Consider the following 19,535-nt stretch of genomic DNA (forward strand, 5'->3'; position numbering starts at 1 on the left):
GACTGGTCATTTATAGATCAGTTTGGAAATATTTTAACTATATTTCAATAAAATGAAATATTTACAAGAAGTAGATATCATGTACACTGGTAGTACATAGTTCTTGATATACTTTAAATAACTTAAATAAACCTAGTACATTGGTAATAACGGGAATTTTCCACTTTGGCTATACTTGTATATATTTGTTCAAGCTTTTCCTTGATTTTCTGGAACTCCTGTGTTGTTCTCAGTATTATCTTGACTTTTAAAGTATATATTTTATTGAGTATTGTTTTGATTGTTTAAGCACTTTGTGACCCTGGTCTGGAAAAGTGCTACATCAATACAAATTACTTACTTTAAGTATACTCCTGTAAAGTTAACACTAGACTTGGAGTTTATACCTAGTACACTGGTATAGAGATGGGTATACTTTAAGTATACTTCTGGACACTTACAATGTTTAAATTAATAAATATATATTTATACACAACACGTACATATACCTTAGTATACTAATACTCAAGTATACTATGAACTTCAAGTTTACTTTTTTCTACAGGTCTATTTAGGAGTTTCAAGTTAAGACTAAAGTTTCATTGCAGGTAAAGAGTAAGTTATAGATCACACGCCAGCTACCACCAGGTACTGACCACTGCACCACCAAGAATGGTACTTTACATTGAACGTGTAACCATCGAGCCGAATGTTACGAATGTGTGGTACTTTCTATACACTAGCATGAGCTAGCTAATGCTAACTTAGCAAAGCCTCTTTTTTTAATCAATAAAAACTAAATAAGAATAATTTCTCGTCACTATACATTTCCAACTGTAAATAAAGGTTAAACCTGCACAAATATTTATTTGTATTATTTAAAAAATCCAATTTTTGTGATTGATTTAGTTAGCCATGCTAATGCTAATAGAACATTGCCAGTTGAAAAAAATAAAATAAACGCATGATTTATTGATCTTACCTGTGAGTGGCAGGTACGATGCTTTAATTCTGTGGCTATGACGTCAATCTTTGCGTATAAAAGCAGCGAAAATACTCATTTAAACGTCATTTTCTTTAGACGAATCAAACGTCAATAATGATGACGTCACTGACGAACACAGGTGACACAAACAAAACGAGCACGAGTTCCAAATATAAACAATAGAAACAAAATACATTTGAAGGTTTTTATCGGAAATAAAACAAGTTTCATTTTTTAATAACTGGAGTTAAAAGAAAACAATTTCATATTTTTCTCGCTTGATTATTCAGGTTAAATATCTATTACGGAAACTGAAGTGGGACAAAAATCAACCGATACTTTTTTTTTTTTCACTCCACGACTCAAGGCTGTAGTGTTTCTTAAAATAAAACCAAGTATTTCTTTTTTGCTACATATTTTTCCATCATTCGGCTGCTATTAAAGAAACTCAAGAGACAAAGTGCGTTGATGGAAGTTCTTCAACTTACCACTAGATGTCTCTAGAGTTCACGATTTCTTCAGGATCGGAACAGAAGCAGCAGTTTTATTAAAAATGATTCGGTTTTAAATCATCTGCTTCTTCAAAAGGACTAAATCAAAGACGCCCTTCGACCTTCACGTGGACCGGTTTTAAAACATCAATCAAATAAACCATTTAAAGTTGGGATCAGTGCGTGAGCGAGACGTTCTGGTGGAAGTGATCCACCTCCAGCGGTGACCTCCAGCGGTGACCTCCAGCGGTGACCTCCAGCGGTGACCTCCAGCGGTGACCTCCAGCGGTGACCTCCAGCGGTGACCTCCAGTGATTCCCTTTTTAGAAAGTCACAACTTTTCTCAGTCAAATGTCTCCAGTCTCGGGTGAGATCGTCCTAAAGTGCTTCAGTATCTTCAGACCAGGCTCGTGATAAGTCCTCGTGGTCTACTTGGTGTATCTGCCCAGACTGGACGTGGCCTTCAGGGTCTTCTTCTGGCTCTTGTGGCGCAGCACGAAGTCGAAGTTGGCGGTGGTGGACATGGCGTAGAAAACGTTGGCCTTGTCTGGGATCAGGAGCTCTGGGGAAACGAGAAGGTTTTGGGTTTGAGAAGGTCCGGTTGGTGGTGGACTGAAGAGGGGTGGTGTCGCTCACCTCTGTCCGGGGAGATGACCTGGGTCAGCGTGAAGTCCTGCCACGACACGTCGTCCAGATGATGCTTCTCCAGAGCTCTCTGGACCACGTGGACTGTCTTGTCCTGACTGGTCAACTGAGGAGGAGACGTTCGGAATTTAATGTGGGAACTGAATTGAATTCAATCATTTCTATACATTCTGTATCAATCACATGATCGTCAGCAAGTCGCCTGATTGGCTGAAAGTTCCATCAAGCAGCTCGGTGCTCTATTGGTCATGTCTGGTGACTCTATTATACCAACATTTTTATATTGAATTTAAAAGTCTACGGATTAAAAAATATTGAATTTAGATTCTTTATTTTTTAATTATTGGAATTAGAAAATTAAACTCTATGTGTAAATTATTTTAATTAATTTGTTAAATTTTTAATATTTTTACATTATTATAATAAAAACCGAATAAATCGAATACAAAAAGAATTAAATGCTTAAAAAAACAGCAACATTTCATTTAAAATAGTAACATTTTTACTTAACATTTTTGGTTAAGTAATACAAAATACAAGACATTTAAATAAATAGACAATTATTTTGTTGTTTTTATTTATATTTTTGTTTAAATTGACATCAACAACCAATTAAATCATCCACTATTAGTTTCAAAATATTAAAATACAAACATTTTGTAACGAGTGTTTTGTCAATAAAAAATATATAATTCATGAAAAATACGCAAATGTTTTCTATATTTCTATATATTTGTTTGGACTAACATTAGAAATAAATCATCAAAAATGATTTTTTTTTTTAAATTAAAAAATGTTTATTAATTTTAGATTTTATTTTACACTAAACTAAACATTTGAGGGTTTTTTTCCGAATAAAAAAAAATGGTTTAAAAATTAAAAAAAAAAAAGAAATTCATGAATTTCTTTGTTCTTCAAATTCATCAATATCGTTTTGTTAACAATAAATAAATAAAAATGTTTTAAGTGTTGATCTTCTGACCCACTTCCCCAGAACCACAGAACAGGACCGGACTCACCAGGATGCTCTTGTAGAGGTTCCCGTTGCCGTGCTCCACGCTGACCCTCACGATGCAGGAGTCGGCGACCTGACGGTTGTAGACGGGCAGCGAGGTCATGGACACGGAGCGCTTGTGCTGCGGCGTCGGCGAACACGCTCGCGCTCCTCCTCCTCCCGGGTCGCCTCGGGTCGGGTCCGGCTCGGAGGAGGAGGAGGAGGAAGGAGGAGCGGGGGACTCCAGGGAGGCGAAGGGGGAGGACGAGGAGGAGCAGGAGGAGGAGGAGGAGGAGAAGTCTTCAGACACGTTCTGGCAGGAGCTGTGGAACGACTGCAGGGAGGATAAAATGTTAATTAAAAAAAAATTATCTGGTTACGTTTGTCGTTCTCATGTACATTGTCACATGATCGTCTGTGCAGCCCCTGATTGGTTGAAGGTTTTGATTAAAGTAGCTCGGTGCTCTATTGGTATTGTCTGGTGAGGATACTATACCAACAATTTTACGTTGAATTTAAAAGACTATCAATTAAAAATATTGACTTTAGAAAGTACATTTTTGCAATATTGGGATTAAAATTTCAAACTCTATTGCTGTGTCTCAAATCGCATACTTGCGTACTCAAAGTTAGTATTGTTAGTGCGTAAGTGCGTCTCAATTCTTAGTATGTGAAATTCAGTGCGCCATGCACACTAAATTGTCACTAAAACGCCCACAAAACTGAGTATGGTTCGATGGACACCATCTACACTAAACGGCCGCCATCTAGTGGCGTTTTAAACGGAAGTTACATCATAAATATATATTAATTTATGTATACATTAATATACTTACAAGTGTATTTTCAGCAGCATTAGGAGGATAAACACGTCTTCGCTGCTGATACCAGCTTAAATATCACGCGAATATTTCGATTCTTATATTTTTTCTTCATTTCTTTTTCCAAACTTGCAAAACGTGCTGCCAGCAGGTGGCGATAGTGTTCCAACAGCTGGTTGCAACATCATTAAATAGTAGTAGAAGAAGAAGCTGTCGAGTAATTTGCTGTTAGCAGCAGTGTTTGATTTGAGACATACTATCTGTGTAGAATTTGCGTACTAGTTAGTACGTACACTAAACTGATGCATACTAACTTCTAGTATACTTAGAGAAGTATGCGATTTGAGACACAGCATATGTGTCATAACGAAATATTTTTTAAATATTCAAATTTGTTAATCCAATTATTAGACGGAAACAAATTCAAATTTCCAATAAAAGATTGATGATAAAAAACTCATTGAATGCTTTAAAAAAACTACATTTGAAGAAATACTTTGAGATCTTCTGATGCCTCTGATATTACTTCAAAACTCTCGCTCTGGTTTCCTCCCAGACGTGTGCTCAGCTCGGAGCGATCAGAACCGGAACACACAGAACGTTCCGAACCAGAAGCTGCTGATGTAATCTGTGACCGAAACTCCGCTCGAGCATGTGATCCAACAACACACACACACACACTCGAGAGAGAGAGAGCCGCGGGTTCTTGAGCAAGGCATTACACCGGTGGCTCACCTGCAGTCGGATGGAACAGGCCGAGTTGGCGGCGGACAGATCCTCCAGCTCGGACCCGCTGGACCCGGACGAGGAGACGCTGATCTGGTCGGCGGGCAGCTTCCTGGAGCCTTCGTTCATCAGGAGGCTGAAGCACAAACGCTGGTGAGTCGACACAGAAGCCGCTTGTGTGGACCTGGTTCTGCCCGGAGCGGCGGGACTGAGACTCACAAGGACAGTTTCTTGGACAGGGTTCTGTGGCTGCGGGCGTTCGGCGAACACAGATCCACGGGAGGCTCCAGCTGTCTCGACAACTCGTGGCTGAGAACGACAACTTCATGATCACATTGTGTTGACGTTAAAATGTTAATGAAGCTACTTTTTAAAGTATTATTATGTCTCCAAGTCTTGAAATACTTTATTGTCCCAATGATTATAATATTAATATACATTTCAGATTTTTTTTTCTTATCCTAACATTCTATCATGTTCTTTTACTTTTACAAATTCTTTATTAAACAAAAAAAAACATTTTACTGGCAATATCCAAGACATGGCAAATGTGTTTGAGGTATCCCTTGTGTTATCTCAGGGTCAAGGTGACATGAAAGCCCCAAAACAAATGTGTTTGAGGTATCTCTTGTGTGATCTCAGGGTCAAGATGACCCAAAGCCCAAAAACAAATGCGTTTAAGGTATCCCTTGTGTTATCTCTGGGTCAAGGTGACACAAAAGCCCCAAAACAAATGTGTTTGAGGTACCCCTTGTGTTATCTCAGGGTCAAGGTGACACGAAAGCCCCAAAACAAATGCGTTTAAGGTATCCCTTGTGTTATCTCAGAGTCAAGATGACCCGAAGCCAGAAAACAAATGTGTTTGAAGTATCCCTTGTGTTATCTCAGAGTCAAGGTGACACGTTTGTTTAGAGTTCAAAAATGATTTTACTATTTTTATACATTTTTTTTTTTTTAATATTCATCTTAACATGTTACGATTGGTTTAAGATTTTTTTTAAATATTGAAGTGACAATAGAAAATATATTTTTAATATTTTGGTCACAAATTCATTAAAAATAAATAAAAAAATTACAAATCTTTAATATTATATTATCTTTAATGTTAATATTAATATAAGATTTTATTTCAAACTAATCTAAACATTTGAGCCTTTCTTCCAACAATGGACTATTTTGTTTTGTTTTTCGTCGACACGTGTAAGAGACGCAGTTACACGTGATGTATTATTATTATTATTATTATACTATAAATGCGTCACTCGTTCATTTACAGCCGCTAACAAAGATAAGAACACATGAGTAGCAGCTGCTCACGAGCTCCACCTTCACACAACAATAAAATAATCCAACTGGACGTTTATGTCAACACGCTTTATGGCGCTAACATCACACGCCGCGGGGCTAGCAGTTCTTTTACGAGCCGTCAGCGGTGGGAACGAGACTCACCTTTCCTGGTCCGTCAGCAGACGCTGCTCCCGCAGCCAGGTGGCGACGGAGGGGTGCTGGGGGAGGTCGAGGTGGCAGCACGACGCCTGCAGAGCTCGGATTTGAGACAGAACCTCAAACTCCTGCGGAGAAGAAACACACTTTTAACATGAAGCTTGAAGAGAGCGACGGAGAAAGAGAACGAACAGAACTGACCCGCCTCCTCTTCTCGAAGTTGATCAGGCCGCCCTGTGGAGACACATCAACACACCTTTGAAACCATCTTTATTGTGTTTGTTGTTTACACATATCTGGGTTGTTTTAAGATTTTCTATTATTCCTGTGCTATGGATTATCTGAAATGTGACTCTTGACAGGCCAAGAGATTGTTTCACTTAAGTTAATGTTAAAAATTAACCTGTTAACAAGTGAAAATGAGTGAAACACAAACATTTTAATTTTAGTTTGTATCCGAGGGTCTGGGCTTGATTATAATGCCAACATTTTACGGATAAATGCTGCAAAAAAATAAGGTTTAAGACCACTGGACTCATGGGATCATTTACAGGTGTCTTGCATGGGAGGTGAGATTTCCAGGGTGTCCTCCTGCCTCTAAACAGCTGGAGAATTAACTCAATTTTTCAAACTCAAGCTCCGGTTTAAGGTCCGTCTTAAGTGTTTTCATGTCATCTTGTCGTCACGTTATACGTACAATTCTTTAGAAAACAGTTAAGTTCCGCTTACAATGAACTAAAGGTTTGTCATCAAGTTTCTTTCCTATGAAACTCTCCTGACTCACACGTTTGAAAAGTGGAAGTCTTTCTCTCGGAGACGCAGTAAGTTCCTCATCATGACCACGTTTTGAACTTATTACTTAATAAAGTTGGTGTGAAATCTAGGCGAACGAGAGGTTACGAGAGTCCATTATGAGATAATAGCGGCCTAACTCCTCCTCCGGCCAGCTGTAATCACGTCCCGCTTTGTTTATACAACGAGTCCTCTGGGGGTGGAGACTTTCAGGATTGATGACGCGCGGTGACCAACATTGGTGTTTGGCCAATCACATCAGAGTGGGTGTGGTTAAGGTAAACAAGATTGAATCTCCAGAAAAGTGTTTTCAGTGGGCGGAGCTTAAGATCATTTTCTAACGTCGATGTTTTAATTAAAAAAAGAGTTTTGTACAAACACACACTGACGATACAATAGAGTCACACATCACAACACACACTGATGATACAATAGAGTCACATATCACAACACACACTGATGATACAATAGAGTCACATATCACAAAACACACACACACACTGATGATACAATAGAGTCACACATCACAACAACACACACACACACTGATGATACAATAGAGTCACACATCACAACAACACACACACACACTGATGATACAATAGAGTCACATATCACAAAACACACACACACACTGATGATACAATAGAGTCACACATGACAACAACCCACACACACACTGATGATACAATAGAGTCACACATCACAACACCACACACACACACTGATGATACAATAGAGTCACACATCACAACAACACACACACTGATGATACAATAGAGTCACACATCACAACACACACACACTGATGATACAATAGTCACATATCACAACAACACACACAGATGATACAATAGAGTCACACATCACAACAACACACACACACACTGATGATACAATAGAGTCACATATCACAACAACACACACACTGATGATACAATAGAGTCACACATCACAACAACACACACAAACACTGATGATCCAATAGAGTCACATATCACAACAACACACACACAGATGATACAATAGAGTCACACATCACAACAACACACACACACTGATGATACAATAGAATCATGCATCACAACACACACACACACTGATGATACAATAGAATCACACATCACAACACACACACACACTGATGATACAATAGAGTCACACATCACAACAACCTACACACACTGATGATACAATAGAATCATGCATCACAACACACACACACACTGATGATACAATAGAATCACGCATCACAACACACACACACTAATGATACAATAGAGTCACACATCTGTTTAACACACACTTACATCAACACATTAGTTTAAGTTTAAGTCAAGTGTTACCTCCAGAGTGTCGGGCAGAGCCGTGTCCAGCATGGTGAGGACGGTCAGGTAGGTGCCCAGGTAGGGAACGACCGGGCTGGACGTGCTCTGCAGACAAACAATTCAAACACTTAATAAAATCTGTTTTTTTTTTGTAAATATGTCAGAAACTATATATATATGTGCAAAACCAAAACATGACAGGAAATGTACGCAGTATATGAAGGACTCGCCTGTTAAATATTAGCTTTTGTTTCACCGTTGTAGCTTTCCATTTAGAGTTCATGTGTAATCATCAGTAAACACATGAAGAAAAGGATGTTTTTGTAAACGGAGAATCTTTTTGTTTTTCTCCCACTTCTGCTTTTCTAAACATGGAAAAGAACAAGTACAAGTGATCCCGAGCTTCTCTGGCAGGAAGAGGAAGAAAACGCTGACGCGGGTTTGTCGTTTGATGATCCAGTTCCGTGAGGAAACGAGAAGGATGTCCACTCATTATGAGCGAGTACTGCAGTTCAACGGCTCTTGTTACCCCTCATAACTCGGGGACTATTATTACTGCCCTGAATCCAGCGAGCATCTGGAACTATGTCTGAGGCTAAAGATAGTCTGGGACCAGGATTCCTTCAACAGGAGGATTTGCGAGGGGAGAAAAGTCAAACAAAACAAAACTATCAAACCCACCATCTGTCTGGGGATCGGACAGCGCTTGGAGATCTTCGGAGAAATATTGTCCACGGCGACCTGACCCGCTTCCTGCAACACGGGGTCACACAGTTAGACAGGAAATGCTGCAGAACAGGCTTTTTTTGTTGCTGTTAAAAACAACTTTTTTCGCTTGATAAACAGCAGGAAAAGCTTCTTAAGCGACAATCATAAAACTCTTAAAAACACTTTTGTTCTGCTCATGACCGTCTGCGTGAGGTTAAAGGTCATAAAAGAAGCACAGGAAGTGAAGAGGACACACATGATCCATCAATATGTGACAGATTGCACTGAGAAAAGAAAGACTCGACACTGGCTGCACTCATGAGACGGTGTCGCCCGAGGGTGTCGACACTCAAGAACACAACTCTGGTTTCTTATTAATAACCTGGTCAACACTCCAAGTTAGCATTAACAGGAAAGTACCAGAATGAATAACAGACCGGCAAGTAAAACAACCTTGATCCAGATTTAAATTTAAAAAATAATGACAGTTGGAACAAAATCTGATTATTTATTTATTTTTACAATCGTCCGTTTGACTGAAGGAAGAAAATATTGCAGCAAATACTGGAGAAAAATGAATGACAAGAAATCCCGGAACTTTTTCCACTGTCAGTCATTTGTGATTGAGACACAGGAAGTTCATAAGTAGTGACTAAAAACTTTGTTAAACTACACAACGGTGCGACACTGAGCTACAAATATAACTGACCCAGGGTGAAAAAAAAAAAAGGTTAAAATTCAATTAAACCACAACGAATACACTTTAAACACATCTTTTTTTTGTTTTTACAATAAGTCAGGAGATGAATTTAAAGTATTTTAGTGAAAGTTTGATACACTATACTTTAAAATAGTACACTAATGTATACTTCTACTCAAGTATACTTTATAAAATGTACTTTAAGTACAGTATACTACTTGTTTCTTTGGGCAAAACTGTAATATTGTGGTGATCCAGGAGTAAATAGTGCAAAGGATTATGGGAGTTGGTGATGAGTAGGTGTTGGAACTTCTTAAGTGTTGCGAAGTACACTCTAGTAAACCAAAAATATGTACTAGAATTAAATACCTAGTACACTGGTAGTCTAGAGATGAGTGAACTTCAAGGTTTATTAGTATTATTAGTATTATTTGGATACTTTTAGTACACTACAGGTACATATACCTTAGCATGCATGCTATACGTTATATTTATGTTTGAAAAAATGAACTTGTATATAAAAATATAAAAGCTAAACTCATTTAGTCGAGCCATTACTGAGACAGTTTGTAAGTTTTTATACTTTTAAGTGTTGTAGCTTGACACAGCTAACTTGCTAGCACACAAGCTAATTAGCTAGTTGTCTATAGAAACACTTTTTAGGAACAAGAATATAAAGGCAGTTTTTATTTTTATTTTTATAATTGACTAAAAAGGCAGCTTTAATATAAAAGAAAAAAATCAAAGCTATTATCACTTTAATTAAAATAAAAAAATTCCATAAAACTAAACAAAAATATCTATTTTAATTCAACATTTTTACACTTTAGCCTTTAAATTCAATGCAAAAAACAAGTTCAAAACATGCTCTACTTTTATTAAATTAAATAAAGATTACACAATTTAAATAGACCTATTATTTTTATTTAAGAAAATGTTGGGCGATTATGAATTTGAAGCCACTTTTATTTTACGAAAATATGTTTTTGATTAAAGCAAATTTTTATTAAAGTATATTTAAATGTCTTATTTTATTTAAAAAAAATTAATGGGCAATATTCATAATATATTAGTACTGTTTAGCTACCAAAGCAAACAATAAATCTGACAAGAGAGTTGACATTATGCTAGTTAGCTTAGCAATGAAGGCGATAAACACAGGATTGAAAGTAAGACTGTCAATCAAACAGTGTACGGCTGATAAACGAGGGGTTCTAACAGAACAAAGTGAAAAGGAAAAAGATCTTCACCTCCACCAGCAGTTCTCTGCTGCTCAGAACACAGTTTTCATCTGGAAACGTCTCCCAGAGTTGATCGAACGTTGCTACACTCTCCCTGCAAACAAACAAAAGTCTTGTTTTCATCAATAAATTTTTTAAAAAGCTTTCATTTTCCAGTGAACATTTTATGAACGTGTAAATGGTTGACCACGAGGTTCGTGACCCCGGCCAGGAATTTGGGTTGAGGATGTGCTGACTGTCTCGTAAAAACACACTCAAGGTCAAGGTTCTTCTGTGGCTGGATTATGTAAAAAAAAAAATGGTTGAACCGAGGCTGACCTGCTGACCGACGCCCACGTCTTCCTCAGACGGTACACGGCGTTGGACTGCAGCGCCGACAGGATCGCTCGCAGAGACGAGAAGTTCCTCAGCCGGTGACACTCCTGAGGAAGGGAAACAAAACCAAAGGAGTGACGTCAGCAAGAGGACATTTGCGAAAGTCCTGCGTGTTTTATAAGCAGAAATACTGCTGTGACAGGGAGAAACGATGACTCAGCAGTTACTCAAGGATTCTCAAAACATCGGCTTCAGCAAATTCAAGAAACGTCAACGAGAACGAACGTAAACCAGAGAAACACTCGGAGAAAACACCTCCCCTTCTTTTTCAAGCATTATTTTTTCATAAATTGATAAAAAATTTAGATACTGAATTATTGACATTTAAAAAAAAGATCATTTTCAATATTTTAATTAATTCCAAAAACTAGCAAATATGCGTTGCATGATTGTCTTAAAATTTTAATCCAATATCTCTGACTTCTTTTGGTAATGTCTGGTGATTTTTTATATTTTTATATTCAATTTAAAAGACTACAAATTAAAAAATACTGTTTTTTTTTGGGTTCTTTTTAATTAATTATTGGAAAGTTTAAAATAATTTACTTTAACAATTAAAATGAAAATTTCAAACATTTTCAAAGACAAACTCTCAAAAAATACACACATGCATGGAGTGCACCAATGCTCCTCCCATGATGCAACACTAATAGACTCAGAATTATTGGAAAGTTTAAAATATAATTCACTTTGAAAGTGTTTGAAATTGTCATTTTAATTGTAAGAGAAAAACTCTCAATACACACAATGCACGCGTGCATGGAGTACACGAATGCTCCTCCCATGATGCAACACTAATAGACTCAGGGGCTTCTTTGTTTCTCTTGCTATTAGATTGTATAATTCTGAGTTTTCTGATATACACTATGTTAATCTTTTATCCTTTCTTTGTGTTATTTTTTATCTGATCCATGTTCGTTATACTTAGATTTTGTTGTCTTGTGCTTTGTTCTTTTTAGTGGCCTTTGTTCTTGTTTTTATGAATCTATCGTCTGGTGATTGTACCAACATTTTATATTGAATTTAAAACTACTACAAATAAAAAAATACTGAATTTCAAAGAAAAAAAAAGAATTATTGGAAAGTTTAAAATATATAAATCACTTTAAAAAACGTTTGAAATTGTAATTTTAATTGTTAAAAAAAACCTTTTAATACATAAACGCACGCATGCATGGAGTGAACAAATGTTCCTCCCATGATGCAACACTAATAGACTCAGGGACCTGTTTCTCGTGCTATTAGACTGTATAATTCTGGGTTTACTGATATACACTATGTTAATCTTTTATCTTTTCTTTGTGTTATTTATCTTTGATCCATGTTCTTTATACTTAGATTTTGTCGTCTTGTTCTTTTTATTGCCCTTTGGTCTTGTTTTTATGAATCTATTGTCTGTGTTGAAACCAATAAAAAGCGAATTATCCGATAAATAAAGTTTATTTATCCATTTAATTAAACTACTCTAGTAAAAATCAACGTCCCCTGAACGCATCACTCACTTGAGCCACTCGGATCCACTTCTCGATGATCCTCGCCCTCTGGGCGGGCGACGACGGCGGGCGGCGGGCGGACGTGGGACTGGACGTGGCGTCGGCTGGGCGGCAGAGCAGCGACAGGATGACCTGGTTGGTGACGGCGTTGAACTGGAGGACGGTGGCTCTGATGGTGGGCGAGGCGTTCTCCTTCTTGTCCCTCTGAGACCAGACGCCGCCCAGACACTGGTACGGAGCCACTCGACCGAACAGAGCCTGCGGCGCCGACATGTTAGCGAGAGGTTTTTTATTTTAGCTCCGGACGCCACGTACCGAGTCGATGCAGGCGAGCTGCTCCGCCACGATGGTGGCCGAGAAGTCCATGATGTCACACGGTTCCGGAGAGTTCTCGCAGCCGGAGTCCTCGTCTTCGGAGACGGCTTCTTTCGCTCGTCGGCTTCGAGCGGGACATAAATTCTTCTCGGTTTCTACGAGAAAGATGAGGAAAAAAACATTCAATAAAGATATTAAAACTGCAATTTGTACTTGATTTTATTTTAATATCTCTAGTAATTGTTGTCTTGTCATTTGAATATGTGTCTCTCGTTCATAAAAAAAAGATTGACAAGTTAAAGTTGAGGATAAAAAATGAAATTTTAGTTGTTTTTGTTTACTTTTAAATATTGCAACATGAATTTTGAGAGCAGTGAAACATGAAAAAAGAAAAAAACAGAGTAAGATTCCTTCGTTTAATTTCCGTTCTGAAACTAAATTTAAAAGCCAAAGAATAACAAACACTAAATACATTTAAACGCAGTTGATTTTGTGAACTAATCTACACTTTGTTTCACGTTTTTATTTGTTTAGGCTTTTCCTTGATTTTCTGGAACTCCTGTTGTGTTATCAGTTTTATCTTGATCTTTAAAGTATATTCTTTATTGAATATTGTTTTGATTGTTTAAGCGCTTTGTGACCCTGGTCTGGAAAAGCACTATACAAATAAAAATGACTTACTTAGCGCTAGCATGTTGCTAATCATGTTCTTGTTTACAAAAAATAATTAAAAAACTAAACTGATTGAAAAACTTTATTTAAACAGGAGAACGAATGATACACGCATTAAAATATTGAATGTAACATTTCAAATGTTGACATTATTTATGAAATTTTAGTTTTTTAAGCATTTAATTATTCAAAATAATAGTTAATATACTAAAGGATACATTTGTTTTTAGTGTTAAAGAAAAATCTCATCACTATCATACAGTATTTCAACATTTCCATTTGACCTTGAACTCACCTTCTCTCTGGAACTTCTTCAGCAGGGCGTCCGTCTGTCCGGCCAGCGAGCAGAAGTTTGGCTGGACCCGGACCCCGCGGGGTCTGCCGTGGACGGCCGAGCTGATGTTCAGGTGGTCCAGGAGCAGCAGGAGAGCCGGGTGCAGCGGAGGATCCCTGAAGTCCTCGCTGTACTCGTCCAACCAGGTCTGCACGAAGGTCAGCAGCGGCCTGGAGCGAGAGGCCAGATTGTTTTCAGTGCCGTCGCCGGAATGTTTGGGTCAGTTTTAGAGTCACTCACCTGGAGGGCTCGTCCAGATCCGACGCACAAGTGTCCCTGAAATTAGAGTCAGACTTTTGGTTCATTTTCAGGTTCGACTGCGAGTCACTCGCACGCGTCTCTGGATAATAACTGTTGTCGTGGTAATGACCGTGAACGTCCAGCTGAGTCAGCGGCTTCAGCTGTGGCCGGTCATAATGTTTGACCTGATCCCGGAGGATTAGAGCCGAGCTCTGGGATCATGAGTCACGTCTGACAACTACAGGCTTTAAGACTCGTCTGACGACGCTTTTCTCCAGAGTTGACCTGAACCACTGGAGCAGCACTGAGAGAGCACATGCCTCTGCCAAGGAGCTCATGCAAGTAAGTGAGTAAGAAAGTAAGTATTGGCATTTCTAGACATGACTAGATTAAAAAGAGTCAAACCATGAAAACAAAATCATGAAAGCCAACTTCACACAACTTCAACAAACACACAAACTAAAATATTACAATTTTTATCGATACCCAACAGCATTGTATTAATATAGAAAAACATTTTTAGTTTGTTTTTCGATTTTCTGGGCTTTCAAATCACATTTTTTTAAGTTCATCACTTTTTAATTTTGTTTACTATTAACAAAATATATCCCGGCGATGACTGAGGACGAGAGGATACAGTGGACTCTGGAGCAGCTTTTAAAGCTGATGTTTGGACATATTTTAGTTTGAAAACAAATTAAAGCAGTTACGACTGAGGACGAGAGGATACAGTGACTCCAGCAGCTTTTAAAGCTGATGTTTGGACATATTTTGGTTTGAAAACAAATGAAAGCAGTTATAACTGAGGACGAGAGGATACAGTGACTCCAGCAGCTTTTAAAGCTGATGTTTGGACATATTTTGGTTTGAAAACAAATGAAAGCAGTTATGACTGAGGACAAGAGGATACAGTGACTCCAGCAGCTTTTAAAGCTAATGTTTGGACATATTTTGGTATGAAAACAAATGAAAGCAGTTATGACTGAGGACGAGAGGATACAGTGACTCCAGCAGCTTTTAAAGCTAATGTTTGGACATATTTTAGTATGAAAACAAATGAAAGCAGTTATGACTGAGGACGAGAGGATACAGTGACTCCAGCAGCTTTTAAAGCTAATGTTTGGACATATTTTTGTATGAAAACAAATGAAAAAAGTTATGACTGAGCTCGAGAGGATACACTGACTCCAGCAGCTTTTGTAGCTGATGTTTGGACATATTTTGTACATTTTCTGTTACAACTTCATCAAGAGTCATGTGGTCTGTAAATTCTACAACACCAGAGTCAAGTACTCGACAAGACTACACATATATACTTGTTACTAAAGTACCTGTTGAAGAGCAGCTCCAAGATCTTGGTGGCGGTGGTGAAGGTTCTGTAGGTGGACAGGAAGATCCGGCTGTAGTCCGGTTCCTGGCAGTCGGGGTCCAGGAGATGACTCAACAGCACCTCCAGGGTCGCGGCCTTCAGCCGCCGGACCTTGCTGGTCCGGTACTGCACGAACGCGGCGGTCGGGCACACGCCGCTGGCGCCGGGGGAGGCGGGGACCGGCTCCCTGTGGAGGGTGACCCCGTACACGGCGCCCTCCTCCACCTCCTCGCCCCACTCCTGCACCGGGTTCTGGAAGACGATGGTCCACGATCAGAGGATGTTTACGAGCATTTCACAACTAATCCGCACACACCTGAGTCACATGGTTACGCAACACCTGGAGCTCTTTGACATGAACTTTAAAGCAAAACTTGTTTTTTATCATCACGGTGACATAAGATGGTTCTTCTGGACCATCTGTAGCGAACAGGCAGAGGTTGTTTACTCGAAAACCACTCAGACCGAGCCTCTTCCTCGCCTGCAGCTCTCAGTGTCACCAATAAAATAACTGGTTTATAAAAAGCTAGAAAAAAACTTCAAAAAGGAATCCTGAAGGTTTCTATTAAAAAAAAACACACAAACCTGAACTGACTTATGTAAGCAGAGGAAACGTTAGACGGTGCGAATCCTCTAATGGCAACATTCAAAGTCCAAACGGCGCCAGAAGAAACTCGGCAGAGTTCAACCGTCCGACTGAAGACTCGAGTCATAAATACACGAGTTTAACGCCAGTAAAATATAAAACCTTGAGTTCTCGTTATAGATAGAGACTGAAGGACAGTATGAGTGATAACAGTTGATAAACTATGAAAAAAGTTGATTAGGTTTCGGTCGAATAAATTGGAAGGAAAAAAATCTCAAAAAATGGCCCAAGAATTAATCCTTGTGGAACTCCTCACAATGCTATAAACAATTCATCAAGGAACATACTGATGACATTTTCGTTGGTTTCTTTAAAGTAACAAACATGTTAGAAAGATATACAAATATTTAGGACTTTATATTGTATTATGTAGCAAATTTTAAAGGTTTCTCTTAATACTTAAGCCACTTGTTTTAATTAATCTTGTAAGAAATCAGGTAAAAAAATCTTGATAATCGTGGTAGAAACAAACCTAATGAAAACAAAAGGTGGTTTTCTAATTGTATAAAACTATAGATACCCAAGAAGTGATCCCTGTGGAACCTCAGAGCACCTTTGACTCAATACTTTCTATGTCGAGGAAGTATCAAGAGAAGAAGCGATAACAGTTGATAAACTATGAAAAAAAGTTGATTAGGTTTCGGTCGAATAAATTGGAATGAAAAAATTCTCAAAAAATGGCCCAAGAATTGATCCTTGTGGAACTCCTCACACGCCAATAAACACTTCATCAAGGAGCTTACTGATGAAATTTATGAGTTTCTTTAAAGTAACAAACATGATACAAAGATATACAAATATTTAGGACTTTATATTGAATTATGTAGCAAATTTTAAAGGTTTCTCTTAATACTTAAGCCACTTGTTTTAATTCATCTTCTACGAAATCAGGTAAAAAATCTTAATAATCGTGGTAGAAACAAACTTGAATTGAAAAAAAAGATGGTTTTCTAATTGTATAAAACTATAGATACCCAAGAAGTGATCCCTGTGGAACCTCAGAGCACCTTTTACTCAGTATCTTCTATGTTGAGGAAGTATCAAGAGAAGAATCACTCAAGTACGACAAATTAAAAATTCCAGTTGTTCAGGACGAACAGAAGATTTGACATCACGACATTTCCATGACAAAACGAGACGGTGCACGTGTGGAATCATTAGTCGTAATTAAATGTGTTTTCGTCCTTTGATCTCGGCTGCAGAATATTCAGCGACTCATCCACGAACACTTCATCTACACAACAATTAGCTGAGTCACGAGTTTGAGACGAAAGATTTTTTTTTAAAGGCGTTTCGATCTAGTAGGCAAGAAATATTTGACTTTATTAATCTACGGAAATCTTATCAGCTCTCGGTCGCAGCCAGTGAGCAGAGTTCTGACGAAAACACATTGTTCTTTGAACACCTGCCGATTTATTAGAGCGTTTATTAAATGGAAAACATGTTTTTTTTTCCTCTCAGCAACGTTCAAACCTCTCTGAACATCGCATGTGTTGTGCGGCGTCGATACCAGCTCCACTTAAATCCACCAAACTTATTTCTCTAAACATTCCTAAAAAGATTTTGGGAGTTAAAACCAGCTGAAAAACGCTGCTTGTTTGCGGTCGACCTGGAAGCATGTTAATAAAGTCTGACGACAATGAATGGATCGGTTTCACTCGCCGACACCATTGTCAGGATAGAAACTACAGCTTTGTGCGTCCTGTGACGGTCGGTGACCAATCCTTTCATCCTGTTGAAGGTTCACTTATGAATGAAGATACGTTTGGTTTGGAAATAAAAGAATCATTAAAAAATATACATTTCCAGATTCAAAAACAGAATAACAGATGTGAACTTCATTTTTTTTATGTTAACTTGATTTTTACAAAATTAAAATGTAGTATTTATCTATTGATCGTAGTTGTTGTCTTTTTTTTTGGATGATAACTATCTTTTATGGTTAATTTTAAAGTATTTCCAAAGAAAATATATTGTTTACTCGATTTGAACGCAATAAAAAGATAGTTTTATTGCAATTGAATAGAACTTAAAGAGATATTCATGCATATATTCATGCAGGTATTCTGTGGGAAAAAGAGGATTTTTGATCTAAACCGAGTTTCCAGTTATACATAGTTGTTGACGTTAGAAGTAAAATGTTACCCTTTGTGTTTAAGAACTTTTTTAGCTGAACTTGATAGACTCAGAATTAAACAAAAAATAAAAACAAAGTTAAAAAGCAAATAAACGTTATTAAAAGTTTGATTCATTCGCTTGTATCGAAATGAATATAAAATCGTGAATATAAAGCTTTAATAAGTAACAATTCAAAACAATAGAACATCTAGTTCTCAACAGTAAATACAGTTAACGATGAGTACAAGTACAAAAGCACAACACATAAACTACAGTTTAAATGTTCACACTATGAGCAAATGTATAAACACACGAAATAAACGTGTTTTTTAAAACATTTCTGAAGGATTTAAACACAAACGTCTCCTACCATCGTGAGCTCCCACTTCCCCATCTGAGCTCCTCAGGGCTTCTGGTCCATGTCAGCAGGAAAACTCACTCAAGGATCCATGTTTATAAGTTAAAAAAGCGGTTTTAAAACTCTTGGTCCGCTTACATCAAACACACTATACGTCCAGATAAAGTGTTTTTCTACCCAAATACTGTCGCTACATGGAGTTTTAAATGAAGTTTTTTACGAGCCAAGTCTCTCGAGAATGTTGTTCAGACTGAAGCGGCGAAGCTAGAAGTCTTTGCAGCTTTATAGTGGGAGTGTCCGTGTGTGTGTGTGTGTGTGTTAGTGTGTGTGGGGGGGTGTGTGTGTGTGTGTGTAAGTGTGTGTGTGTGTGTGTGTCGGTGCTAGCTTAGGAAGCTAACGCTACATGCTAGCAAACAAGCTAACTAATAAACTAATCCAGTCTCGATTTTTTTAAACGAAAGAGTAAACAATTAATTAAAATGTTTAAAAAATATATCAAATAAATATAATTCTGTATTTGCTAATCCTGTTAAAAATGTTACAAATTAAGTTACAATTTTTAGATTAAATTAATTAATTAAATTAGTTAATTAAAACTAGTTTTTTTTAGTTTTTTTTTAAACTTATTTATATTATTCAATCCCAATATTACATTGAAAATTATACGTCCTGTTTGAGCGTAAAGATTAATATATATTATAATATATAACTTTTTTTTCTGTACATGTGTTGTTTGTAAATAACTTTCTACTTCCTGTGACT

At 37.7% G+C, this 19,535-nt stretch overlaps 1 protein-coding gene across 3 annotated transcripts; it reads right to left on the reverse strand.

Moving 5' to 3' along the window:
- Positions 1-946: 946 nt before the first annotated feature.
- On the reverse strand, positions 947-19,033 carry rgl3b (ral guanine nucleotide dissociation stimulator-like 3b). 3 transcript variants are annotated; one of them, XR_015713395.1, is made up of 18 exons: positions 18,786-19,033; positions 15,614-15,903; positions 14,283-14,318; positions 14,004-14,212; positions 13,037-13,191; positions 12,731-12,979; positions 11,172-11,275; positions 10,863-10,947; positions 8,886-8,957; positions 8,223-8,309; positions 6,286-6,318; positions 6,091-6,212; positions 4,861-4,950; positions 4,651-4,777; positions 3,120-3,428; positions 2,092-2,206; positions 1,710-2,017; positions 947-1,670 (listed from the first exon to the last, which is right to left on the reverse strand). XR_015713395.1 is itself a non-coding variant. In XM_087808994.1 (18 exons), exons 1-17 carry the CDS (start codon positions 18,807-18,809, stop codon positions 1,884-1,886), a joined length of 2,241 nt encoding a protein of 746 aa, XP_087665120.1. In that variant the 5' UTR covers positions 18,810-19,033; the 3' UTR covers positions 947-1,774; positions 1,859-1,883. The 3 variants fall into 3 exon arrangements, 2 of the variants coding, with proteins under 2 accessions (XP_087665120.1, XP_087665119.1); XM_087808994.1 differs by having other exon boundaries at positions 947-1,774; positions 1,859-2,017; XM_087808993.1 differs by having other exon boundaries at positions 947-2,017.
- Positions 19,034-19,535: the final 502 nt, after the last annotated feature.

The sequence above is a fragment of the Callionymus lyra genome, chromosome 15 (genome assembly GCF_982586985.1).
Source record: "Callionymus lyra chromosome 15, fCalLyr1.hap1.1, whole genome shotgun sequence".
Lineage (NCBI taxonomy): Eukaryota > Metazoa > Chordata > Actinopteri > Syngnathiformes > Callionymidae > Callionymus > Callionymus lyra.